The sequence below is a fragment of the Narcine bancroftii genome, chromosome 2 (genome assembly GCF_036971445.1).
Source record: "Narcine bancroftii isolate sNarBan1 chromosome 2, sNarBan1.hap1, whole genome shotgun sequence".
Lineage (NCBI taxonomy): Eukaryota > Metazoa > Chordata > Chondrichthyes > Torpediniformes > Narcinidae > Narcine > Narcine bancroftii.
The window spans coordinates 103,438,380-103,465,818 of NC_091470.1; the positions used below are offsets into that span (position 1 = coordinate 103,438,380).

The 27,439-nt window shown below is 49.0% G+C and overlaps 2 protein-coding genes across 7 annotated transcripts in view; both read left to right on the forward strand.

The window, feature by feature from the left end:
- The window catches only part of LOC138752914 (actin filament-associated protein 1-like 2), a 44,284-nt gene extending 31,572 nt beyond the window's left edge, over positions 1 to 12,712 (forward strand). The window contains exons 5-11 of the mRNA XM_069915526.1: positions 3,674 to 3,779; positions 5,471 to 5,655; positions 7,523 to 7,702; positions 10,556 to 10,794; positions 10,901 to 11,094; positions 12,150 to 12,269; positions 12,414 to 12,712. Of these exons, the coding sequence (XP_069771627.1) occupies positions 3,674 to 3,779; positions 5,471 to 5,655; positions 7,523 to 7,702; positions 10,556 to 10,794; positions 10,901 to 11,094; positions 12,150 to 12,269; positions 12,414 to 12,712 (1,323 nt within the window). The remainder of the gene's footprint in view (positions 1 to 3,673; positions 3,780 to 5,470; positions 5,656 to 7,522; positions 7,703 to 10,555; positions 10,795 to 10,900; positions 11,095 to 12,149; positions 12,270 to 12,413) is intronic.
- The window catches only part of LOC138754049 (FHF complex subunit HOOK interacting protein 2A-like), a 103,134-nt gene continuing 86,708 nt past the window's right edge, over positions 11,014 to 27,439 (forward strand). For 5 of the 6 annotated variants that reach the window (XM_069917789.1, XM_069917793.1, XM_069917790.1 and 2 more), the window contains exons 1-8: positions 11,014 to 11,094; positions 13,523 to 13,722; positions 16,497 to 16,639; positions 17,390 to 17,507; positions 19,620 to 19,734; positions 20,740 to 20,865; positions 22,689 to 22,876; positions 23,707 to 23,817. In XM_069917789.1, the coding sequence (XP_069773890.1) occupies positions 13,585 to 13,722; positions 16,497 to 16,639; positions 17,390 to 17,507; positions 19,620 to 19,734; positions 20,740 to 20,865; positions 22,689 to 22,876; positions 23,707 to 23,817 (939 nt within the window). In that variant the 5' untranslated portion in view covers positions 11,014 to 11,094; positions 13,523 to 13,584. The remainder of the gene's footprint in view (positions 11,095 to 13,522; positions 13,723 to 16,496; positions 16,640 to 17,389; positions 17,508 to 19,619; positions 19,735 to 20,739; positions 20,866 to 22,688; positions 22,877 to 23,706; positions 23,818 to 27,439) is intronic. The other variant, XM_069917791.1, reaches the window with a different exon arrangement.

Here is a 27,439-nt window from a genome sequence, read left to right on the forward strand (position 1 = left end):
AAAATTGGTGCCCAGTTATTACATGAGTATTTTAAGGGCCAACGAATAACTGAGGGCCTATTAAAGATCAACGAAGAGCCCCTTAACGATCATCGAAGAGCCACTCAAGAGAGGCAAGGTCCTAAATGGAGATTCCTCATCTGCATTTACTGCAGAGAAAGACTCGGAGGTGAGGGAACCCAGGGAAGTAAAATGGCAACTCCTTGAAGAGGGTCCCGATAACAGAGGAGGAAGTGCTGGAGGCCTTTAAAACAATTGAAGGGAGATTACACCCCACCGCCCGTCAGCGCCAGGTCTACCCCTGCTCCAGGTCATTGTGGGAAGCTGGGGTTTAACTGCAGGAGCTGCTGGGAGGAGTGGAAGGGGGGGGCGAATACTGGGCCTTTTATTTAAGAAGGGCTTCCCCAGTGCTGGGGAAGTTGCTGGAGGAGTTTCTGAGAGACAGAACCTGCCTGCATTTGGAAAGGCCGCAACTGATCGGGGATCATCGGCATGGGTTTGTGTGCAGGTAATGCGTCTCACAAATTTCATTGAATTTTTTTTTTGAAGAGGTGACCTAGAATATTGATGAGGGCAGTGTGGTAATGGTTGTAGACTGGACCGGAAGGTTAGATCTCACAGTATCCAGAGTGATTTGGCCAACAAGTACAAAATTGGCTTGATGGCAGGAGACTGAGGGTGGTAGTGCAGGGTTCCCTCTCAGCTTGTGACCAGTGCTGCTGTGCAGGGGTCAGTGCTGGCCTCACGGTTGTTTGTCCTCTGTATTCACAATCTGAATGAGAACGCAGGTGACGTGTATCTACTCTGACAGTAACTTTGAACACAGTGAATAGTTGTCAATTAGGGAGTCCTAGAGGTAAAGGTACCTGGCTGCTTGCAAGTGGTGACATGGATAGGTGGTGTTTGGCACACCCTCGTCGTTTAGAGCGCTGAGTTCAGGAGTTGGGTTGTCGTGCTACAGTTGAACAGGACATTGGGGAGTTCGGGAATGATGCGAACATTGGAGGTATAACAGGCAATAAGGAAGTTATCTAAGGTTACACAGGATCTTGATAAATTGAGTCAAGGATTGGCAAATGGAATTTAACTTGGACCAGCGTAAGGCGTAGCATTTTGCTAAGTCAAATCAGCTCTGAAATTGTTCATAAATTCCGAGGACTTACCATCTCGGAGGGTCTTTCCTGGACCCATCACCCTAATGCTATCATGTCAGTGCCTCTACTTCCTCAGGAGGTTCGGTGAGTCATTGGAAACGCCAACGGATCTGTGGTGGAAAGTGCGCTGACCAGCTGCCTCGCAGTCAGATATGGCGATACCAATACCACTGAGGGGAAAGCCCTGCAAAAGGTAGTGGACGTAGCCCAGGACATCACAGGCAAAACCCCTCCCCACCATCGAGAACATCTACAGGGAACGTTGCCGTCAGAGAGCTGCAGCAATCGTCAAGGACCCACGCCACCCAGGACATGCTCCATTCTCAGTGCTACCATCAGGGAAGAGGTATAAGACTCTCACCACCAGGTTCAGGAACAGCTTTCAACCCTTCACCTCCTAAACAACAGACTCATTCGGAGACTCGCTTATGGATTCTGACTGCTCATTACTGAATATCGATTTTCTGTCTTTGCACTGTCAGTTTGTTTACATTTCTTTCTTCTCGAGGACATTTTACAGTTACCAGTCATTAGAAATTCTGCCTGGCCCGCAGGAAAAAGTATCTCCAGGTTGTAGATGATGTCATGTATGTACTCTGACAGTAATTTTGAAAACAGTGAATAGTTGTCAGTTAGGACTGCTTGCAAGCGGTGACATGGGTAGGTGGCGTTTGGCACACCCTCATCGTTCAGGGCACTGGGGTTGGGTTGTCGCGCTACAGTTGCACAGGACATTGGCAGGATCACACCCGGAGCACTGTCTGCAGTTCTGGTCACCCATCCAGAGGAATCATGCCATTAATCTGGAAAATGTGTCAAATAAGAGTCACAAAAATGCAACTGGGACAGGAGGTGCCGAGTTATCAGCATGCTGGGACTTCCTGGACTTTCGAAGGCTGAGGGGAGACCAAGTGGAGGTTTGTAGAATCATGAGGGTCATGGATAAGGTAGACCATTGCATTCTTGACCTAGGGCAGGGGGTTCAAATCAGAGGACATTGATTTAAGGCGGTGATCTCCAAAGTGGTCAATATCGACCCCTGGAGGTCGACGGGATTATCCAAAGGGTCGATAAATGCCTGGGAGGGTCAAAAAGGGGGGGTCGATGAATGCTGGTGGGGGGGTGGGGGGTTAATTGAACTTTTAGGGTAAAAAACTGACATTCGTACAGGTGCTCCCCGACTTCCGATTTTTGGTTACGATGGTTTGAAACTGTACTTTCCATTTCCAAATTGAAAATATCGTGCTTCAAAGCCGCCATCATTGTCCCCGTGCCGAAGAAGTCATCTGTGTCCTGCCTCAGTGCCCTGTCACAAAGTGCTTTGAGAGGCTCGTCATGGGGCACACCTTCTGCCACCCCCCCCTCACTAGGACCCCCCCCCCTGCAGTTTGCAAACAGACCCAACCGCTCCATGGACGATGCCATCGCCACTGCCCTCCATCTAGCCCTCGCCCACCCGAAAAACAAGGACATGCAAGTTGAAATGCTGTTTATTGACTTCAGTTCTCGTTCACCTCTGTACCCAATAAGGAAGTTGAGCTGCTGGGTCTAACCACCTCCCTCGACATTGGATTCTCAACTTCCTGTCGGGAAGACCTTGGGCAGTCCGGATCGGTAACAGCACTTCCAGATATCCAGGACATGTCTGATGTGGTCACAGACACCTCCAGAGGGATTTGAGATGGGATTCCATACATTGATACTCTTGATGACCTCAATGGTCAGGGGGAGCGTGATCCATTCCCCCCCCATGCCGGACCCTCCTGAGTCGACAACCATCTCCTTTGTTTTTTCAAAAATATTCAGATACAGGTTGTTGCCTGTGCACCAGTCCATTAGTGTCTGTATTCTGCCTCCTCTTTCCTACTGATCAGGGTCACCGGTGTCGTGTCCTCTCGGGTTTGTGCAGCTCGAACCACATCATCAAGTTCACTGATGACACGACACCGGTGACCCTGATCAGTAGGAAAGAGGAGGCAGAATACAGACACCAATGGACTGGTGCACAGACAACAACCTGTATCTGAATGTTTTTAAAAAAACAAAGGAGATGGTTGTCGACTTCAGGAGGGTCTGGCATGGGGGGGGGAATGGATCACGCTCCCCCTGACCATTGAGGTCATCAAGAGTATCAATGTGTGGAATCCCATCTCAAATCCCTCTGGAGGTGACTGTGACCACATCAGACATGTCCTGGATATCTGGAGAGTCTGTCTTCACTGATCCCCTTCCACTAAGGGTGACTTTCTGGCATTTCCTCCATTTCCCGGACCTCTGTTCCTCCATCCCATCTTGCATCCCTGACCCCCCCCCCCACTCCAAACAAGAAGTCCCGGTGTGGGGGGTCTCAACACTAAATGAGTCTCCGACCCCTCAGGAACAGCCTGTGCCCCTGATTCCTGCCTCTTCCTCCAGACCTCTCCGGGAACAACTGGCCGATCGGACTTCATGGGTCGACACAGGCGAAGGCTGACCCTTCACAACTTTATTTGGATTAACCCATGCCTTTTGCCTCACAGACCCAAGCATCCCCTCCTCCCGTCCCGGCCCGTCATCACCAGGATATCACAGAGGACTCGTACGAGGAAGCAGAACCACACAGTCCTGTGGCCCAGTTCTCACCAGGTGACTCAGTGGGTGAGGGTCGGAGAGGAAGGCCAGTACTTCCTGAGAAGGGGTAGGGTCTGGGTCTGGGAGTGTTTACGGGTGGAGTGTCTGGGTCTGGGAGTGTTTACAGGGGGGAGGGCCAAGGTCTGGGAGTGTTTACAGGGGGGGAGGGTCTGGGTCTGGGAGTGTTTACAGGAGGAGGGTCTGGGAGTGTTTACAGGAGGAGGGTCTGGGAGTGTTTACAGGAGGAGGGTCTGGGAGTGTTTACAGGAGGAGGGTCTGGGAGTGTTTACAGGAGGAGGGTCTGGGAGTGTTTACAGGAGGAGGGTCTGGGAGTGTTTACAGGAGGAGGGTCTGGGAGTGTTTACAGGAGGAGGGTCTGGGAGTGTTTACAGGAGGAGGGACTGGGAGTGTTTACAGGAGGAGGGTCTGGGAGTGTTTACAGGAGGAGGGTCTGGGAGTGTTTACAGGAGGAGGGTCTGGGAGTGTTTACAGGAGGAGGGTCTGGGAGTGTTTACAGGAGGAGGGTCTGGGAGTGTTTACAGGAGGAGGGTCTGGGAGTGTTTACAGGAGGAGGGTCTGGGAGTGTTTACAGGAGGAGGGTCTGGGAGTGTTTACAGGAGGAGGGTCTGGGAGTGTTTACAGGAGGAGGGTCTGGGAGTGTTTACAGGAGGAGGGTCTGGGAGTGTTTACAGGAGGAGGGTCTGGGAGTGTTTACAGGAGGAGGGTCTGGGAGTGTTTACAGGAGGAGGGGTTGGGAGTGTTTACAGGAGGAGGGGTTGGGAGTGTTTACAGGAGGAGGGGTTGGGAGTGTTTACAGGAGGAGGGGTTGGGAGTGTCTGGGTCTGGGAGGGTTTATGGGGAGGTGTCTGGGTCTGGGAATGTTTACAGGAGGGAGTTTAGTGTGTGTGGGTCTGGGAGGGTTTACAGAGGGTGTCTGGGTCTGGGAGGGTTTACAGAGGGTGTCTGGGTCTGGGAGGGTTTACAGAGGGTGTCTGGGTCTGGGAGGGTTTACAGGCAGGTGTCTGGGTCTGGGAATGATTACGGGATGGGGGATTGGGGTGTCTGGGTCTGGGAGGGTTTAAAGGAGGTGTTGGGTCTGGGAGTGTTTACGGGGGGAGTGTCTGGGTCTGGGAAAGTTTACGGGAGGGGGCAGGGGCGGTGTCTGGGTCTGGGAATGTTTACAGGAGGGGGGTGGGGTGTCTTGGTCTGGGAATGTTTATGGGAGGGAGGGTTGGGGTGACTAAGTGTGGGAAAGTTTACGGGGGTGTCTGGGTTTGGTTTACAGGGGAGTGTCTGGGTCTGGGAATGTTTATGGTGGTTGTCTGTGTCTGGGAGGGTTTACGGGGGGGTGTCTGGGTCTGGGAATGTTTACGGGAGGGGGTTGGGGTGACTCGGTCTGGGAAAGTTTACAGGGGGGTATCTGGGTTTGGGAGGGTTTACAGGGGAGTGTCTGGGTCTGGGAATGTTTATGGTGGTTGTCTGGGAGGGTTTACAGGGGGGTGTCTGGGTCTGGGAGGGTTTCTGAGAGGGGGCGTTGGGGTGTCAGGGTCCGTGACTGTGCAAGAGTTGTTATTGGTTACGTCACGTGTCTTTGGGATGTTGATACTCATGGAGGTTTGCTGGAGCAGTCATTCCTGGCCATGTTCCTGGGTTAGTCAGTCGTTGTTTTGCTTCGTTCTGACACTCTATCATTAAAATGGTTTCAGACCAGGCGGATTCTGACAGCAGCCACTATGAGTCGTACGGAGAGGAGGAGGCCAGTGTTACGGGTAGCCCGGCCTGCCCAAGCAGGCCCCTGAGTGGGGCTCGGATCTGTGGCCTCCTATGGCGGAGGCAGTGGCTGGGTCGGTGGAGCAAGCAGTTGTTTCTCATCAAGGACCAGGTTCTGATGGTGAGTTTGCCACCCCCTTCCACCCAGTGGGGAAACAGGCCCTTCAGCCTAACTGTCCCATGCCGACCAAAGTATCCCATTTACCCTTGTCCAACTGCCTGCCTCAACCACCTCCTCCTGTACCCCGTTCCATACACCCTCCACCCTCTGCATAAAAAGATTACCTGTTAAATTTCTTCTCATGTCCCTTACTCTGGACAAAAGACTTAGTGTGCTCACCCGATCTATTCCTCTCACGATTTTGTACACCGCTATGAGATGGCCCTTCATCTTCCTGTGCTGAAAGGAGTAAAGCCCCAGCCTACTCAACAAGTCCCTGTAGGTCCGGCCCCAAGTCTAGAGCCAGTCTCCGGCAGGCTGCAGCCTGGTGCGAGTCCTTCGACCGCAGTTGCCCGCAGCTCATATTGGCGAGTACCACCAGCTCGCCGCCTGTGAATTCTTCAGCAGCAGGGCCTCGTCCCATAGGGTCTTCTCCTCTCAAATGGGGTGGGGGGGGGGGTTCTCCCTGTTTTCTGGTGCCTGTGCTGATCCTCTGCTTCCCCAGAGTCTGTAACCCTTCTGATTATAGGTGCCGACATCTTGGGCCAAGACACCGCGGTCGCAGGATTTTAAATAAACCACCAACGGCTCCTTTTGCCGGCTGTTTAAAGCCTGTACTGGGCCATTGGTAGTTGGACTGAGAAGTAGGACCCTGCAGAGGAGCGCTGCATCTCCTCTCCTTGCTCTCTGTGGGTCCACACACCAGCGGCAGTGCTGCCATCACACCATTGCACGTGGGCAGGTGCACGTCCTCGACCTGGGGTTTGGAGTGAGGGGAATGTGAGGACCCCAAAACCCAGCAGCAATAGATATTCACCAAGACAAATGGTTACTTAAACAAAAGTTACTTTTAATTATCTTTAAACATGAAAACAGAATCACACTTTAACTTATCACTATTGACTTAACTAATCTAACTTAACCCCCTTCTAATTCTAAGCACACATGTATGTAATGTGTGTGTAAGTTCAGAAAAGTTTTTTCACAGTCCAATCTCACTTCTCATTCCTCCTAGTTCATTGGTTGCAGGCCATTCTTATACTGTGCACAGAATTTAACATTTATAAAGTTCACCAGGCTTTGGTGCTTGAAAGGTAAATGGTTACCGCTCAGGAAGGTTCTTGTCAGTTTTCAGAGAGAGATTTGTTGTTCCAGGACATCCACAACTGATGTACTTCCGTGTCTTGCTGACAAAACTTGCCCCTTCAGAGTTCTCCAGATGATAACCTCTTTCTTTTAGGTCATCACAGAGTGCCTTTTTGTTTCTCTTATTTCAAGTGAAATATTAAGCAGCCAGTCCTCTCCTCTTGCATGAAGCACAAGGGCTTTAACCAGGCTGAACTAAGCACTCACAACTCGTCTTCCATATGGGGTTTTTCACAAGCTTACCAGCTTGTACTGTTCCAATCCCAGCTTGGGCACTCTCCAAAGCTTTTGCAAAGACTGTTGGCCCCGGCATTTATACCATGAGCAGAGCTCCAGTATTTTAAATAAGATCAGTTTTAAAGTATTTGTATATGACCTACACTAAAAAACCTGCCCCAATTTATCTCCCAAAACCATATCCATATTCTGTCACAGGAGTGTGTGTATGATAGAGAACCAAGTTTCCCAGTAGGCAATGCAAGCGGATGGATCGGGAACAAATAGTAGACTATGACAGAAGGTTGGTTCAAGCAGCTCTAAAAATTAAGTTGTTTAAGCGTTAAAACCATGCAAGGTTCTTCTAGGGACAAACATAACAAGGGGTGGGCAGTGATACCAGCTTACTGAGTCGGAGTTCATCCGCCCACCACCTCGTGACTCTGTCTGATCCCTCTCCCCCTAGTGTTACAAGTGCACCAAGGACCAGTACCCGCTGATGGCGATCCACCTGCATAAATCTCGTGTCCTGTACAAGTTCAAGCGCAGTAAGAAGATTCAACACCAGCTTAAGATCACGACAGCGAGTAATGAGACGGTGGTGCTGGGTCTTCAGAGCTGTGAAGAGGCGGAGGACTGGCGGAAGGTTTGGAGGTGTTAGCACCAGACGTTTTAACTTAGGCATTGATGGTAAACGAGAGCAGCGTGAATGGATGTTTTTTTTGTCCTGTAAATGGGTGCAATGATCATCCCGCTTGCTACATCTCCCAGGTACATCACCTCACAAGTTCTGGACTGTACGGTTGGCGTAGTGGTCAGCACAACGCTGTTACAGCACCAGCGACCCAAGTTTGAATCTGGTTCCTTCTACAAGGAGTTTGTACGTTCTCCCCATGTCTGTATGGGTTTCCTCCCTCCCTCCAAAACATTCAGGGGTTGTAGGTTAATTGAGTGTAACTGGGCCAAAAGTGCTTGTATGTCTAAATGTAATTTAAAAAAAATTTAAATGTACTGTTTTTAAATTTAGAGATACATCATGGTACCGGCCCTTCTGGTACACAAGCCTCTCCTGCCTAAATACACCAGTTAACTGACTAATCCCTTACATCTTTGGAAGGTGGGAGGGAAACTGCAGCATCCGGAGAATCACCCGCAGATACAGGGAGAGCGTGCAAACTCCTCACAGGACTTGAACCCAAGTCGCTGGCTCTGTGAACCTCCAGTATCCCGCTCAGCTCCCTGGCGCGAGGTTGAAACCTCAACCTCATGCCCAGAGGTTCTCCAGGGTGAGAGTTGCACTTCCCTGTGGTAGGTCAGCACAACATCGTGGGCTGAAGGGCCTTGCTGTGTTCTAATGTTCTCTCTCCATCAGAGTGTTGGGGAAACGAACTTAGGAACACATCGTGTCTGCACACAGAGGAGTTTATAAATTTTTGTATATTTTAAATTTAAAATTTAGGCATACAGCTCAGTAACAGGCTCTTCCAGCCCTCGAGCCCATGCTGTCCAATAACATCCAATTAACCTGGTGCATTTTGAAGGGTGGGAGGAAACTGGAGCCCCTGGAGGAAACCCTTGGAGACACAGGGAGAATGTACAAACTCCAATGTAGAAATGAAATATCCATTCTGCATTTTGCTTGTGCCGGGAAGAGAGATTTCTTTGTGATAGGGGTTTTTCTGACTTGGTCCCCGTGCTCTAGCGGGCAGCAGGGTTAGCACAACGGTATTACACTGCCAGCCATCGGGGGAATCTAATCCTGCGTTGTCTGTAAGCTAGTTTGTATGTTCTCCCTATGTCTGCAGGGGTTTTCCCTCCAGGTTGTAGGTTAATTGGGTGGCCGGGCTTGAAGGCCGAAAGGGCCTGCTACCATATGTATGTGTAAATTTAAATAAAAATTTAAAACCCGAGCGGGAGGGCTGGCTTTGTGGGCATTTTGTAACATCTCAGCTGAAGGGCTCAGACCGATTTTTGTCACGTTGGCCATCCAGTGAGTGGACCAGTGAGCGGTGGAGAAGCCCCTGGCTCTTTGCTTCCATTTGGAAGTAGGTTGAGGCGAAGATTATTGTTTTTTTTCTTGTTGGAGTGATGAAAGATGAGGGGTGACTTGTGTAAGATTATGAGGGCCTTAGATAGGGCAGACAGCCAGCACCTTTTTCCCAGATCGATAAAGCAGAGGACGTCTGTGTAAAGCGAGAGGAGGAAAGTTTAGGGGAGTAATAAGGGGTAAGTTTGTTTTTATACAGAGAATTGTGGGGGCCTGGAATGCAGTGCCAGGGGTGGTGCTGGAAGCTGGAACAATAGGGGCCCTTAAGAGACTCTTAGGCACACGGATGAAAGAAAAATAAAGGGTTATGGGTGTGAGGTTTATTTTGTTGTGGAATAGGTTTACAGGGGTGGGCTGAAGGGCCTGAACTGGGCTTTATGTTTGTGGTGGTGGGTTGGTTTCAAGCTGTGTTTGATTTGTGAGTGTGATGGGGGAAGGGATGGGGTGGGGACAAGGAGGTGGTGGGGAGCACGCGGAGCAATGGGCCAATATTTTTGGAAGGGATCGGGGTGATGGATTAGGAATGGGGAGCTGGGATGTGGTGGTGCTGAAGGAACAAGATAGTGAGGGTTATAAGAGGGATGGGTGGGAGTGGGGGTGCGTAGGGGAGGGATTAAATGGGTGGACCAGGAGAGTGGAGTGCAGGATGGGGGAAGGGGTGAGACCATCAGCGATGTTGTGGGAGAGAGGGGATGGCGAAGCCGAACTAGAGGATGCCCCATGTGGCGGGACCATTCTGGGGATGAGCTGGGGCTGGGATGGAGTGATGCAGCAAGATGCTTGGGGCCTCTAATTTAATTTAGACGTGCAGCACGATAACAGGCCATTTTGGCTCACAAGCCCTCAATTACACCCAATTAACCTACAACCTCCTGTATGTTTAGAACGGTGGGAGGAAACTGGAGCCCCCGGGGGATAAACCTTGCAGTCAAGGGGAGGTGTCTTTATAGACAGCGCGGGGTTCAAACCCCGGTCCTGATCGCTGGTGCTGTAAAGGCATTGCACTAACCGCTACGCCAACCTTACTGTTGTAGACAGTCCACCTGCCCAGCACCCTGTGTGACCACCCACGCACCCAGTACCCTGTGTGACCACCCAAGAATGTGGCAACTTGACCCAGTTTGTTGTATGGGAAGGATCAGACAGAAGTCCTGTTTGGGCTCGGGCATGAAGACAATGGATTATCGTTGGCCAAGTTCTGATTGGAGTGCCAAGCTGGTTTCTCCACAGCTAGTGCCCTGATTGAAGTTTGTGGTCCAGTGCTGAGCTGGTTCACTGACTGAGCTGTCTGTACCCAGTGCTAGGCTTTTAGACCACAAAGCTTCTTCAAGTAGCTGTGGGCTGCTGGCGACTGTGCACACGAGTCAGCGTTGCAGAGGGGCTGGGAAGAACCGTGAATGTGGAGGTTACTTGTAACTGGGCCTGTCCTGTTTTCTTTGCTCTGTCTTACAGATCATCGAGGAGGTGAGCAACTGTACACATTACAGATCCACGCCATGGGACATGCCCAAGGTCCACAAGTCTACCAGCCACAAGGCAAGTCCACAGCTGAATCACTTGTGGCTGCCGGAGCTGTGCATGGGAGGTCGCACACAGGGCGCTGGGCCTGTGGGGGATGGTCGCACATGGGGCGCTGAGCCTGTGGGAGAGGTGGTCACACGCGGGGCGCTGAGCCTGTGGGAGGGGTGGTCGTACGTGGGGGGTGGTCGCACTTGGGGCGCTGGTCCTGTGGTGGGGTGGTCGCACACGGGGCGCTGGGCCTGCCCTAAACCCTGAATAATTGTATTCCCGTCCCAGACCCTGTATAACTAACAAAAAGTTTCCAAACTCCATCCCTCCTGTGGAGCCACACCAACTACCTCGTGCACTGACCTGGCTCACAGACACGTGCTTTGCTTCTCTGCAGACAGCACTGAGGGCAGCTCGGAGTTTGGATCTGGACCGGTTTGCGGGTGAGGTGGTCACCGTGGGTGCAGCCTCTCGTGGCACAGGTGAGGCCCCACCGCTCACTGTGACTTCCTCATATCTCTCCTCCCCACCCCCACCACCGACCGCGTCCAGGCTCTTAACGCAAGGTGGTCCATCATGAGGTGGTGAGCCCACGCCCTCTGGGCAGAAAGCTCCAGATGCTGGGATCTCCTGCACTGAGTGACTTGTTGAGTTTCTCCAGCACTTTGAGCCCACACCATGAACATTGCAGCACAGAAACAGGCCCTCCGTCCCTTATAGTCTGTGCCGAACTATTATTCTGCATAGACCCATTGACCTGCACCCAGTCCACATCCATCCCATCCATGTACCTGTCCATATTTTTCTTAAATGTTAAAATTGAGCCTGCATGCACCACTTCACCTGGCAGCTCGTTCCATACCCCACCACTCCCTGTGTAAAGGAGTTCCCCCTTAAACCTTTCCCCTTACACCCTTAACCATTGTGCTTTAAGTGAATGATTATAATGCAGGGATGCAGCAAGGTAACAGGCCCACGAGGTCGCTCCACCCAAATATACCCATGTGACCAATTAACCTACTAACTTCTTTGGTATCTGGGAGGAAACTGGAGCACTCGGAGGAAACCCACGCAGATGTACAAACTCCTTGCAGATAGCACCGGATTTGAACTTGGGTTGCTGACCTGACCGTAACGCTAGCCGTTCCTCCCATCTCACTGTCGTGTTGGGGAGGGGGACAATCCAGGTCCACCCTGCTTATTCCCATTCCTCGTCCTGTCAGTCTCTGGGCTGCCTGGAAGAGAAGAGAGGTCTTTCTATTTTTGAATCCTTTCCACCGAACACCCAGCTGTTCAATCGATCATTCCAATTTTGCAATGGTTTTCCATTGTGACTATTTTAAATAACTCTGCAGCTCTCAGTGGTTCCCAAGAGGAAAAACATGTTTTTTCAAAGTAACTTTGATGATTTAATTAGTACCAATTCAGTTCAGAGGCTGTTGAAACCACCCTTATGGGAGTTGCTCCTCAGTGAAGCCATCAGTGATGTTCCATCCATGGTCAAGTCAAAAGTGGACAAGTGCTCCTGGTTGTGTAGCATTCAGCGCCCTCCTGAGTACACCAGTGGACACTCAGGCTCTGCCTGAAACACACAAGGGGTTGCCCACTGATGTGACTCTAGCTCAGACTACGGCTGGGCCCACACCACCAGTATCCAGTGGGTCAACACTGACCAGAGCAGTGTCGTAAGCACTGGGGGTGCGGAGCAGGTGAGCAACTCCCTCGCCTCCTGCTGCCCCACCTCCCAGCTTCGGGGCAGGAATGTGATGGGACTGGGATGCTCCCCCCCCCCCCCCCCGAGGCTCCCCTCAAACACTCCACTCCGGGAGGCTCCCCTCAAACACTCCACTCCGGGAGGCTCCCCTCAAACACTTCCCCCTCCTCTCCTGGAGGCTCCCCTCAAATGCTCCCCCACCCCCACCCCCAAAAGAGGCTCACTTCAAACCCTTTGACATCTATATCAATTATCTGGATGATAATGTGGTAAATTGGATCAGCAAGTTTGCAGATGACACTAAGATTGGAGCCGTTGAGGAGAGCGAAGGTTTTCAAAGCTCGAAGAGAGATCTGGACCAGCTGGAAAAATGGGCTGAAAAATAGCAGATGGAGTTTAATGCAGACAAGTGTGAGGTGCCACACTTTGGAAGGACAAACCAATAAAGGACATACACAGTAAATGGTTGGGCACTGAGGTGTGCAATCTGGGAATACAGAAACATAATTCCCTGAAAGTGGCGTCACAGGTAGATAGGGTTCTAAAGAGAGCTTTTGGCACATTGGCCTTCATAAATCAAAATATCGGTTTTGGAGTTGGGATGTTATATGTTTGATGAGACCAAATTTGGAGTCTGGTGTGCTGGACTACTGGAAAGATAGAAAGAGTGCAGAGAAGATTTACTCGGATGTTGCCCAGACTTCAGGAACTGAGCTACAGGGAAAGGTTCAACAGTTTAGAACTTTACTCCCTGGAGGGCAGAAGTGTGAGGGGAGATTTGATCGAGGTATTTAAAATTATGAGGGGGATAGACAGAGTAAATGTAGGTAGGCTTTTTCCACTGAGGGTAGGTGAGATACAAACCAGAGGACATGGTTAAGGGTGAAAGGGGGAACTTCACACAGGGAGTGGTGGAAGTGTGGAGCGAGCTGCCAGTTGAAGTGTGAATGCAGGCTCAATTTTAAGATTTAAGAAGAATTTGGACAGGTTTATGGTTTGGGAGGGGTATAGAGGGCTACAGACTGGGTGCAGGTCAGGAAAATAATTAGGCACAGACAAGAAGGGCCAAAGGGACCTGTTTCTGTGCTGTAATGTTCTATGGTTCTATGGGCTGATGTTTCCTGTGTGTCAGTGTGTAGGGAGGCGCTGGTGCTGCCCAATGTCGGGGCTGACGCTCCTCTTCTTGCTCCCCCCAGGCTATTTACGGGTGCTGGTGAAAGAGGGCTGGCAGACCCTGTGGTGTCACCTCGAGGACCGCATGCTGCTCATGTACAGGGACAGCAAACTGCTCCACTCAGTGCATCTGCCAGGCTGCGAGGTGGGAGCGGCAGAGGGCGCAGCCCACAAGTGCAGACTCACCATTTCCCGGCAGAGGAGGGAGGTGGCAGTGCTGCAGGTACGGTGCTCACAGAGGGTGGTCTGAATGGGTCCCTCTGCCACCAGGGGGGATAATCCTCGCCTTAACCCTGTCGACTCTCCCATTGCTGAAGTGGGGTAGCCCAGAGACAGAGCTTGGACCAGACTCCTCACCCGATGTACAGCCAGCAGGCACCGAGCTTAAAACAGGACCACGTAGAGTGTAACACCTACCTACAGTGTATGACAGGACTGCATACATTGTATCAGTGCTGGAGAAACTCAGCAGGTCATGCAGCATCTATAGGGAAATAAAAGGATGTCATTATATAACAGGCCTGTGTACATTGTGTAACAGGTGCGTACAATGTATAACAGGCTAGTGTGCAAGATATAACTGGCCTACGTACATCGTACACAACCCTGTTATATAATGTATATCAGGTTTGTGCAATGTATCATAGGGCTGCGTAGAATGTATCACAAGGCTGTGTAAAATGTACAACAGATCCTTGTATAGTGGGCGGCACGGTTGGCGTACCGGTCAGCGCAATGTCTACAGTACCAGCAATGGGGATTGGGGTCTGTAAGGAGTTGGTACATTCTCCACGAGTCTTCATGGATTTTCCCCGGGGACTCAGTTTCCTCCCATCCTTCAAAAAGTACCGGGGGGCCGAAATGACCTGTTACCGTATTGTATGCCCAAATTTTTTTAATTAATTAAATAATTTAAATTTTTTCATTGTATAACAGGGCTTGGTACAGTGGGATTGTATAATAGTGCTGTGTACAGTGGGATTGTGTAACTGGGTTGTGTACATTGTATAGCAGGGCTGTGAACAGTGGGATTGTATAACATTGCTGTATACAGTAGGATTGTGTAACTGGGCTGTGTATATTGTATAGCAGAGCTGTGTACGGTGGACTTGTATAACAGGGCTATGTGCAGTGGGATCCAGCAGTTGCAGGGTTTCCTGTGGGCAGGTTCCACAATATCCAGCAGGCATTTTGAGTGTGGTTGGCAGAATAAAACCGCTTCAGCGGGCCAGGCAGCAAGCGGGCAGGGCACTCAAGCCTGGCTGCGGCACTGCGGCAACACACGGCGGCTGACAAAACGTGGACTAAACCGTTGCAGTATTGTGGGGTTGTGGGACCGCAGTGGAGGAAGGATGAGTGCAGGCGAGATCCCCAGTATGTTGCTGGGAACGGAGGCTGTAACTGCAAGGAGAGACTGGATAGGGCAGTTTCATTCTCACTGGGATGTGGGAGGCTGAGATGGGGTGACCTTGGAGAGGTTTTTTTTTTAAAAAGTATGAGGGGGGCCCAGAGTCTTTTTCACAGGGCAGGGGAGTTTAGAACTAGAGGGAACAGGGTCAAGATGAGGAGAAATTTGAAGTAGATCTGAGGAGCAAGTTATTTACAGAGAGGGTAGTGAATATCTAGTGAATGCTTATTATCCATGTCATGTATTTATTGTGTCTTTTAATTTAATTAATTTGTTTATTGCTATAATTTTTCTTTACCCCTTTGGCTGGAGCAAATACGAATTTCGGGCATATACATTGTACAATGTAAGACCATAAGACATAGGAGCAGAAATAGGCTATTCAGCCCATTGAGTCTATCCCGCCCTTTAATCAGGAGCTGATCCATTTTCCCACTGCCCACCCTTCTCCCTATAACCTTTGATGCCCTCCCTGATCAGGAATCTATCAATCTCTGCCTTAAATACAGCCCATAACCTGGCCTCCACAACCACCTGTGGCCACAAATTCCACCCTCTGGCTGAAGAAATTTCTCTGCTCTGAGCAGGCGCTCTTCACTCCTGAAGTTGTGCCCTCTTGTCCCAGACTCTCCCACCATGGGAAGCAACCCAACCTTTCTGGCCACCCCTTTCAAATGCTTCAATGAGGTCGCCCCCCCAACCTTTCTCCATGGAGCTATCATAAGATGACCCTTTCATTCCCAAAATCATCCCAGTGCACCTCCTCTGAACTCTCCCAAACGTCGGCACATCTTAAACGAGGAGCCCAAAACTGCTCACAGTACTCCAAGTGAGTACTCAGCGGTGCCTTAGAAAGCCGATGTGTGTGAGAATAAACAATATCAATGGTCATTATATCTAGATCGAACTGCCAGAGGAGGCGACAAAAGGCAGGTACAACCATAACATTTCAAAGGCGTTTGGGCTTGTCCGTGGATGAGAGAGAGGAATGAAGGAATATGAGCCTAATGTGGGCATGTGGGATTAGTAGGGGGCCAACGTCGCAGTTGGCGTGGACAAGGTGAGTGAAGGCACCTCTTTCTGTGCCGTGCCATTCTGTGAAAAGAGAAACAGGTGTTCACATTAACTCTGTGTCTCGTTCCACAGCAGCTTCCTGATGGGCTGAGTGGTTCCAGCACAATCTGTGTCAGACTTTCAGTATCTGATATACAGCACGGTAACAGGCCCTTTCAGCCCACGAGCCCTTGCCACCCTACAGCACCCATACATTTTGAACTGTGGGAAGGCACTGGAGCTCCCAGAGGAAAACCCACGCAGAAATGGGGAGAGCATACAAACTCCTTACAGAGAGCGCGGGATTCGAATCCCGGTCGCCAGCACTGTAACAGTGTTGCACTAACTGTGCCACCCTGTGACGAGGACTTATTTAGAAGAGATAATGCCCACCCAGCTGCCTATCCTCCCCCTCGCGGGCCACGGGCACTGGTAGAGATTTCAACACCCAGAAAGGTCCAAGCGATCTGGGGGTGGGGGCGAACCCTAGGCCTTGTACTCGGGTTATGTTGATTTTTGGACTGTGTCCCCTGTAGACCGAGTCATCAGAGGAGAGGGATCAGTGGCTGCGTCTCCTCAGGGCAGGATGTGCAACGGAGACAGAATCAACTCATCTGTATGAAGAGGCTCCACTGCCTTCCAGACCACAGAATACGCTCAGCAATGGGATTCCAGTCAGGTCAGACAGCTACCCTCTTCTACTCATGACTCAAACATGGGATTTGGCCAAGGGTTTGTTCTGCCAATGGTGTGCGTTACCCAAAAAATCCGTTACTGTTGACAAGGCCCTGGGTCTTATGGAAGCTGCGTTTCAAATCTGTGTTCTGGGGGTGAACAGGTCTTCCCTGGAGCAATTCCTTCCTTCTCTCTGAGTTCTTGGCAAGCATCCAGGAGATCAGTGCAGCATCAGGTCATTTTTGGGCCAGCAAGGAGGGTCTGATTGATTTTTTTTCTCCCCACCTCCTCGTTGTTCACCAGCAGTCCCAATAAAACTCAGATGGAGGCTGGAGATACCCAGCAAGTCGATCAGAACGAGAAACGCAGCAAACATTTACGATCAGACAGCCCCCTCTGCTGACGAAGGGTCGGAAACGTCAACGCTGATCTTTTCTCCCCGGAGGCTGCCTGACCTGTTGAGTGTTTCAGGCGATTCTTTTTTATTTATTTATTTATTTTTTTGTCTTCATTCCGGTCTCTGGTTTAGATTACTGAGAATGTAATGTGAGAAAACAAGGGGGATTCTGGGTGTGAGGGAAGGACGGGGTGGAAGGAAGGTTTTGCGTAGGTCGGCACAACATGAAGGGCTGAAGGGCCTGTTCTGTGCTGTAACGCCCTTGACCTCCACCCCAGCTCCATGTCGGGCTACCCTGTTCTCGCTGCTGCTGACTTTTGCTGTCTTCTCTCGAGATGATATGTTGACTGTTTCCAGTGATTTCCTCCTGAAAAGAGTCACTACTCCCAATGCGTACATGGACGACCCATTTGGCCAAGGGTCCAACCGGAGGACCACCCCAGAGGATGGCGACCACAGCTCTTCACAGCACTTGGTATGTTGGGAGATGGCGTGGGAGCTAGAGCCCTGAAAATACCCTCGACTCCGAAATAACAGCAGAAATGATTCTAGAAAGCCCATAAACCCATCAACAATGGAATACGTGATTACAGACACAATGATAATCAAAAAATTTATAACAAACATGTATATTAAACTGCAAGAAAAGGAGAACGAGGAAACAAATGGTAAAACTAAACAAAAATGGGAATAAAATTTAAATATAAAGATAAAAAAGGAAACATGGGAGAAGTTATGTTCTGGAACGATGAGAAATACAATAAACACGAGGTTACATATTGTTAGGTCTGCTTATAAATGGGACCCAACAGTATCTGACAGATGTTTTCGCTGTAAAAAGGAAACGGGAACAACAATTCATCAATCTGGACATGTGAGAAAGTGAAAAAATTTTGGGAAGATCTAAACCAGACATTAAATAAAATCACAAAAAGCAATATACCAAAAAACCCAGAGATCTTCCTCCTAAGTAACATAAAAAACAAAGAATTTGGACTTGATTTGGATGGTGCACAAAAAAGATTTGTTAGGATAGCCCTAGCTGGAGCAAAAAAATGTACATGTCAGCCTGGAAATTAGAAGATAACTTGAGAATACAACAATGGTATATAGAAATGAATAAATGTATTCCATTAGAAAAAATAACATATAATTTAAGAAATAATATTACAATATTTGGAACAAATATGGGAGCCATACATGAAACACAATAGAGAAAACCTACCGGGGACATCTACCACTTAAAATGACAGGAGAAGGAAATGAAAGGAATTGACTCAGTGGAATTTCTTGTTTATTTTTATTGAGTGACAACATTGTTTGACGGGTTTAATGTATCTTAGATTCTGAACTTTAAATGAATGGGAGGCGAGGTAGGGAGGGTGGGATGGGAAGGGGGGGGGGGAGAAAACGACACTGTATATATTTGAAAAGAAAAATGTATGTATCTTGATCAATGTGGTTTATAGTGTGAAAAATAAAAAATTAAAAAAAAAGATTGTACTTGTACAATCGGATGATAATAAACTTGAACAAATGTTTGGGGAAAAAAAAAGAATAAGCAAATAGCACTGGACAACATTTCCCCCCCCCCCCCCCCCAGAGGTTTACTTCCTGACAGAAAGTTGGTGATTATGATCGACAACCTCAAGCTAAACATGAATATAATTTCAGATTTGCTGTATCATGTAGGAGATTGTAGGAACATTAAAAACAGAAAGTTGGAGAAACTCAGCAGGTCAAACAATGCCCTTTATGTAGCAAAGATAAAGATACATAACCGACGTTTCGGGCCTGAGCCCTTCATCAAGGAAAGGACACTGTTTGACCTGCTGAGGTTCTCCAACATTGTGTTTTTACTTAAACCCCAGTGACCACAGACTTTCATGTTTTTCTTCTGCAGAAACATTAAATGAACTTTGATTGAATTTAGCCTGTTTAATCGCATAATGATGCTGACAGGTTGCACGACTTCAACCGACCTAAAAATGTTTTGCTGCTGATCTTCGTTTGAACTTGGCATCTGATGCCTCTTGTGCCAGTGTCTAGCCATAGTCAGATGGATTCCAGTTGCCCTGATACCCCTTCTCTGTGGTCGCAATGTCCTGGTGAAACCGTGTCCGTCACTGATGGCACCGAGATCAGCAGGGAAGGAGTCCAAGAGCGAATGCATTTTCAACGACACGTTGTACTTTGTGGTTTTGTCTGCTTGAAGTAGACTTTAAATATGACAGGAAATCACAACAAAAGATTACATCTTTTAAAAAAAACCTATGTGATAGGAAATTTTTCAGGTGATTTTTGTGATCAGCAGCTCAAAATCTATTAAAATACACCCAGAAGTGTTCAGGAAGCAAAATCTTCGTGGTCCAGGGTAATTACACACGTCCACATGCTGTCAATGCACAAGGGAAATGTGTGTCCCTGGAGCCTCAAGCTCTTGCGGAGAAGCAGAATCCTAACCGGTGCATTGGTTTCACACTTCTGACTTTCGCAGTTCGGCAGGATCAGCTCTCACTTCCCTAGCCCAGTTCTGCTCACACTCTCCCAGGTCACACTTCTAAACCTCACTGAAATCTCTCTGCAGAGAGACAACCTGCTAAACCATCAGCCGGGGAGCAGGGAAGGTGCAGCTTTTGTGGAGAGTTACCACCACAGCGTGAACAAGAACAGCGCAGGAAGATACAACACACTACCGAGCGGTGAGTCTCGCTCAGACCAACACCTTTAAAACAAATGCTGCCAGCTGTGTCCTGCTGGGGGGTCAGTTGCCAACCAGTTGGGGAGAACACCGAGAGCGGTGCGAGTGTGGAAGGTGCTGCTAGCTGAAGTGGTGAATGGGAATGTGTGGAGTTGAATAAAGAACATTTTGGTATTGGTATAGGAGCAGGAGTTGGCCATTCGGCCCATCAAGCCTGCTCCACCATTCAATGAGATCATGGCTGATCTGATGATAGGCTCACCTCTACCTATCTGCCTTTTCCCCATATCCCTTAATTCCCCTACTATGTAAAAATCTATTCAACCTTGTCTTAAATATATTGCCCCACTGCTTCAATGGGCAGCAAATTCCATAGATTCACCGCCCTCTGGGAAAAACAGTTCCTCCTCATCTCCATCCTAAATATACTACCCCAAATTGTAAGGAATGGAGACTACCTTACTTGGGAGAGAATGGCAAAAGATATGATCCAGGTGACTGGGCTCCAATACCTGGTTCCCATGAGTCAATATCCAGTATCCCACAACCAGTGCAGGGTGCCCTGACCACCAGTCGCAGCCTGTGTGGGTCCCTCACTGGGCCTTCCCAGTAGGACCATCTCCTCTGCTTTCCTCTTCTCAATGGACGGTGTCCTCCCCATTTCTGGTGCCTTCCCCAGAGTCTGCAAGCCCCTCGTGGCCGCTGCCAAGCATAGATGTCACCATCTTGGGCCCAGACCTCTGTGGTTGCGGGACTTCACTTGAAAACACCATCAGCTCCTTTAACAGACAGCTTGAAGCCTGTCAGCGGCCAGGCAGTTGAACCGAGTCTCCGCTCCCCACTACCCTGGGTCTGCACCAGCGGAAGTGCTGCCATTACAGCTGCGCGGGCAATGTCGCCATTTTTAATTTTAGCTTGTTAGTTTCCATCGTCTTGTAACAAGATTTTGAAATTTTATTCAGTATCTGTAATTGGTGCAATATTGTCTCAACTTTATTTCCTGAAGCCATATTTTTAAAATCTTGGAGTGACTTTGAAACTAAAATGCCAGGAGATGAAAAGGAGGCCAGGAGGAACCAATCGACGCAGACTGAAAAAAAAGATTTCAAGGAAGCGATGGATTCCGTGCCTGGTAAGAAAAACTGCGGGTGTGAGGTAGGGGAGGATTGGATTGTTACGGAGGATGCTTACATAGGACACAAGAAATAGGAGCAGGAGTCGGCCATCCAGTCCATCGAGCCTGCTCTGCCATTTGTGGCTGATCTGATGATCGGCTCATCTCCACCTGTGACAACCACTACTTTTTGCTGGGCCTTACACTCAGGGTGAGGCTAACTAGACGTCCCTGCATAGTTGTCAATGAAGTGTGACCTACAAACAGGATTTTTTGCAAATATGGACAGCAGAGGTTTAGATGAGCCCAAATTTGGGGACCGAGTAAGCTGAAAAACTGGCCACCTGTAACACTGGACAATAATTTTTTTCTAAAAGGTTTTCTTTCTCAAAAAAAAGGGAATTGTGATAGAAAACTTCAAGCTGAACACAAAGATAATTGTAGATTTGCTGTATCGCGTAGAAAGTTGGAGAAACATTAAATTAACTTTTGTTGAATTTAGCATGTTTAATCGCGTCATGATGCTGGCACGTTGCATTCGTTCAAACTAAAAATGCTTTACTGCTGATTTTCGTTTGTACTCAGCATCTGATGCCTTTCATGTCAGTGTTCAACAATAGTCGGCCAGCACTGATGGAGTCCAGTCACCCTGATACCGCTTTTCTGTGGCCACAAAGTCCTGATGGAAACCTGTCAGCATATTCGTCACTGACTCCTCCGAGATCAGCAGGGAAGGAGTCCAAGTGCGAATGCAGGAAATGAATTTTCAATGATATGTTGCACTTCACAGTTTTGTGTCCTTGAAGTAGACTTAAAATATGACAGGAAATCTCATAAATTGGTTATATCTTTAAAAAAACAGTATGTGATAGGAATATTTTAGGGCAATCTTTGTGATCAGTAGCCCAAAATCCATAAAATACACCCAAAAGTGTTCAGGAAGCAAAATCTTCATTGTCCAATGTAATGGTCAAGTCTAAAGCAAGGGTAAGAGTGAGGGTGGGATGGGGTGAGACAGAGCTGGGGGATGTTGTGATCAATGGTTCCTCTGACCTGTGCTCTTGTTCAGTGCTTGCAGGGCTGCCACGTTTATGTCCACAGCTCTTCACCTGATTGGCAGGTTAGATATGCAATAGGACAAGAACAGGCCCTTCACCCCATGAGTCTGCGCCAAGTATTTTGCCCGAAGCAAACTAAAGCTCTGTTGCCTGCACATGATGCATATCCCGCTATCCCTGGTATATTCTTGTGTCTGTCCAGAAGCCTCTTAGATGCTCCTATTGAATCTGTTTCCACCAGCACGTAGCAGGCACCCATCACTTTCTGTATAGACAGAAACTTGCCTCACAAATCTCCTTTAAACCACCCCTCTTCATTCTCCTTAAACATGCGTCCTTCTAGTGCAGGGGTGAGCAATTTTTAAAAAACTAACGGTCCACCTTAAGTAATCTCTATGCCACTGATTCTCATCCTTTTTCTTTCCACTTACTTACCACTTTAAGTAATCCCTATGCCATCGGTGCTCTGTGATTAGTAAGGGATTGCTTAAGGTGGGATGTGAGTGGGAAGGGAAGGTCGAGAACCACTGCTCTAGACCCCGTTGTTATTAAAATATTTTGTCATTGACCCGTATCCTTTGGAGCTCTGAAACCATGCACATAACGAGTCAATTAGACAGTTAGACAATTTCACCCTTCCACCACTACCCAAGAGAGCCTTTGTTTTACTTCAGCGGGGATTGACGTGACTTCTTGCTGAGTTAATCCACCCGGCTCCCAGAACCTTTGCTGTCCTCGGTGGATTAGCCCTATAACTGGAACTTTCTTCCATGCGCTCTGCAGAAAAGAAGACGCTGCCCAGGCTGGAAGAGAAGATCCGTCAGTTGGAGCAGGCAGTGTACAGAGCTAAAGAGAGGGTGAAGTCGGGCTCGGAGCTCAACCTGCTGTCCCTCAGCAAGACTTTCAAACGCACCTCCTGTGGACAGACACTGGCTTTGTTCTCCTCAAACTCGGAGACGGCACATTCGGAGGTTAGTGGTAGCTGTGCTAAAATCTGGAGAGACTTGGCCCAGCCTGATTGGTGTGTCTGCACCTCCAGTCTGTACTGACAAGGGTCCTGGTCAGACCTGGTCCAGTCCCATCTGTGTGTCTGCCAGTCTGGTCTGCCCTGACCATAGTCCTGTGCGTCTGTGGTATCTACACATCCTGTCTGTACTGACCAGCATCCTGGTGAGATCTAGTGCAGTACGATTGGTGTGTCTGCACATCTGGTCCACATTGACAGCTGAAGTGGTGAATGGGCAGCTGTCTGGGGCCTTGGGAGCTCAGAGGGGCGGGCGGCCTGGATCACACTAACACTCCACTAATTTCACTGCCTGCCACACAGCCGCATCCGCCACAATAGTGTGATTGCACGCCACGGCCACTGAAATGACCGTTGTGAGCATTGGCTCATACTATATCCTGTCTCAGCCAATGTATTTCTGCAAGCCACACGTTATATGTCAAAGAACCGCATGTGGCTCACGTTCAGCCACCCCTGATTTATAGTGTAGCCCCGTCAGACTGTACCTGATCTATTTACCCACAGGATCTCTACCCACAATTCCCTCATTAGTTGAGCCCACCATTAGGCCCCACTGCATGCAGTTCTTCCCTGATAAAGCAATGCTATGTGTCCCCTCATTTAGTTCCATCTAAAACATTGAAACCCAGGATCATTGAGCTGCCAGAGTTACACAGCATGGAAATACACCCTTCAGTTTAACTTGCCCAGACCAAACAAAATGCCCCAGATGAGGATTCAATGTCATGTCACTGGGCTCTAGGATGTGTTCATTATTCCTGATTCAATTGACAGGGTGCGATTGTGAATCCAATGCTGAGACGAGCAGCCTCGGCCAAGAGCTGTCTGCGGCGGACGCCGTCCGTCCTTGGGGTCGAGAAGGGGAAAGTGCTTCAGAAAACAAAGGTACGTTTAACCACCCCCGCCCTCACATCTTGGTCAGCCAATCAAATGGTAGCAGCGTGGCACGGTTCGTGCAACGCTGTTACAGCACCTGCGACTTGGGTTCGAATCCCGCACTGTCTGTAAGAAGTTTGCGTGTTCGCCCCTATGTCTGCATGGGGAGAACTGGGTGCTCCGGTTTCCTCCCACCCTTCAAAAAACGCACGGGGGTTGTAGGTTAATTGGTTAAAGCAACAAAATAAAAAAAACCAGCAGATGCTGAAAGTCCGAAACAAAGCCAGGAAATGCTGGAACTTGCCTGCAGGTTAGGTGGAGAGAGGAACAATGTTAAAGACACCACCATTTCTGACTGTGTTACCCTTCCCTCAGATGCTGCCCCACCTGCTGAGTGTTTCCTGTACTTTCTGCGTTTTATTTTGTTTTAGGCCAGTGATTTAGAGAAAGAAAACGGTAGCTTTTCAAGGATTATGATTCCAGGTTAATGCCAAATCTTTCCTGTGAATAGTGGGGTGCACATAAGTGCTGGAGCAACTCAGCAGGTCACCCAGCATCGACAGAAAGCAAGGCAGTCAATGTTTTGGGCCTGGGCCCTTCATCAGGAGTACTGAAAACCAGGCATATACCTGATTAAAAAGGTGGATTGGGGGGAATGTGGAAGAACACAGGTTGGAAGGTAGGAGTGATAGGGTGAGAGGGCAGAGGGCAAAGAAGGGTGGCTATTTGGTAGGGGGAAGGGAGTAGAGAGTGTTATGTGTCTGGGGTTACTTGGGAGGCTTTTTAAATAACTTTTTAAATAAGCAAGATTCAAATAACAGAAGAGAGTTTACTTACTGATGCCTTCCACCATCTCAGGAAACTGTTCACACACATCACATACACATACGCCCTACAGGGGTGAACTACAGTGAGAAGGCTGTATTCTTACATGGTTACAAAATAGTTCACATTATCCTGACTGTATAAAAGGGAGGCAGAGGGGTGAGGGGGTTAACAGAAATTGGAGAAATTGATATTGATGCTGTCTGGTCAGGACGGAACACAAGGTTTTCTTCCTCCAATTTGTGGGTGGCCTTGGTTTGGCAGTGCACGATGCTGTGGATGGACAGGTCCGTGTGCTATTGAGGCACGGGGCTGACTTTGTGGCCCACTGGAAGGTCCTTGCTGGTGCAGCGGACAGAGGGAAGGGGCAAAATGAAACGACCTCCCTGTCTCCCTGACATGGGGAGGCCTCAACGGGAGGACCATCGATGACCCCTGCAGATTCACAGGCGAAGTGTTGCTTCACTAGGAAGGACTCTTTGGGGCCCCGAATGGAGGTGAGGGAGGAAGTCTTGTGATCACAGGGGAAGGGACCGAGGGGGCAATTGTGCTGAGAGTTTGATGAATTTGGGGATTGAACCATTTAAGCTTCTGAAAACGGACCCTTAGATCCACAAGCTTAGCCTCATTTGCTGGCCTTGACCTTTATTCAAAGTGATCTTGTAGAAGCTTCCAAATGGAATATTATCAACAGAGTTTAAAGGATACATGGTGTTGTTGGAAGCCCAGTACCGTCAGACCACTGAACTGCCAGAGGGTTGGTAAAGAGGAAGGTCTGTATGGTCAAGGGGCGGCACTGAGGGAGTGTGCATTATTGAAAGGGTGCAGAAAGAACAGTGGTGGGGTAGTACCTTGAGACGGCTCCACTGTCTGGGAGGGGCCATAGTGAGGGCACACAGAAGAGTGGTGGGGCAGTACTGTGAAACGGCTCCGCTGTCCGGGAGGGGCCATAGTGAGGGCGCACAGAAGAGTGGTAGGGCAGTACTGTGAGACGGCTCCGCTGTCCGGGAGGGGCCATAGTGAGGGCGCACAGAAGAGTGGTGGGGCAGTACTGTGAGATGGCTCCACTGTCCGGGAGGGGCTTTCATTCCCAGCACCTTGGGCACTACTGTTCCATCCAGAAGTGGTCGTTTCTGTTTACAGAAACTTGCTTGTCAGTATCTCACCCTTTTTAGATGGGGTAGTAGGCGAAGGTCTGAGCAGGGAGGAGTGGAAATATTAAATATTCAAGAGCATCGGTTTAAGGTGAGAGGGGGAAAGTTTAAGGGAAATTTAGGAGCAAGGAGAGGTACTTGGAGCATGGTGTTGAAAAGGCATGAGCAGAGGGCTATGGTCCATGTTCAGGCAGATGGAAAAGTTAGATTGGATATGATGGGCCGAAGGGGCTGTTTTACACTTCTTAATCTCGCTGTTTGTGCTTTATAAACTGTGATCTTTTGACTGGCTTTCACAAATAACTTAGCGTTTTGTTGGTGTATTTCCCCATGTGATAAAGGATATCCTGCCCTCAGTATCTCTCTCTTAGCTGGGTTGTCCAGTCGGTCAAAGGCACCGCAAGGTTACAAATATAGGAGCAGAAGTCAGCCCATTGGCCCATCGAGTCTGTTCTGCCATTCTCATCATGAGCTGATCCATCCTCCCACTCGTTTGGCTTCTTCCCCATAACCCTTGATGCCTTGTCAATCTCTGCCTTAAATAAACCCAACGCTTCAAGTTTCACAGACTCATGATCCTCTGACTGAAGAAATGTTTCCGCATCTGTTTTAAATTGATGCTCTTTTATCCTGAAGTTATGCCCTCTTGTCCTAGAATCCCCCTTCCATGGGGAAACATCCTCACCACATCAACTCTGTCCAGGTCTTTCAGCATTCGAAATGCCTCTATGAAATGCCCTCTGTACTCCAAGGGGAACAACAGTTGTTCTTCATATGGTCACCCTCGTATAACATCCCAACCCTCCCTCAGCTGCCCTCCCTGTTATTGGCTCTTTTGTTTTACAGGAATGGGAAATGAAATCGTCCGTATAATCAGATGTTTTAAAAAAAAAAGTCATCCTTGTCTTCACCGAAGGACAATCTCTGCGTGAAGGTGCCCTGTTTTGTTAATATTGGAATCAGTGTGTGGATCTTCCTTGCCTTCCAGTTCTAAAAGGAGGGCAAATCCTGCTTGCTGCTGACCTGTCCTGGTGTGTGGTGAGGTCTGGAGCAGGTCTGTAGTCTCAGCACTGATTTCGTGGAGCACAAAAGCTGCCAAGACTGGAATCTTAAACAGACAGAAGAATTGCTGGGGGAACTCAGCAGGTCAGACAGCATCCATGGGTAGAAATGATCCGTCATTGTTTGGAGTGTGTATCCTTTATCAAGACTAAGCCAGACTGGGTGAAATTACATATACAAGGAAGGAAGGTGGGGGAGGGACCCAGAGATGGCGTATGAGGCACTAGGCGTGGGAGGCGGAGAGAGTGAAAGTCTCCAAGAGGCTGCGATTGAAGTGAAAACACACAGAAATGCTGGAGGAACCCAGCCGACCTAAAGATATATTACTGATGTTTCAGGCCCTAGTCCTTCAAGAGACAGGTCAAGGGAGAAACCATTGGGAAGGAAGGTTGGGTAGAAAGAGAGTGGGGGGTGGGGGGGGGGGGGAGAGAGAGAGAGAGAGAGAGAGAGAGAGAGTAAAAATACAAGAGGCTGGAGAAACTCAGTAGGTCAAGCAGTGTCCTTTATGTAGCAATGATACCAAACCGACGTTTTGGGCTTGAGCCCTTCATCAAGGTGTGAGAAAAAGCCGGCAAGCGTCCAAACAAAAG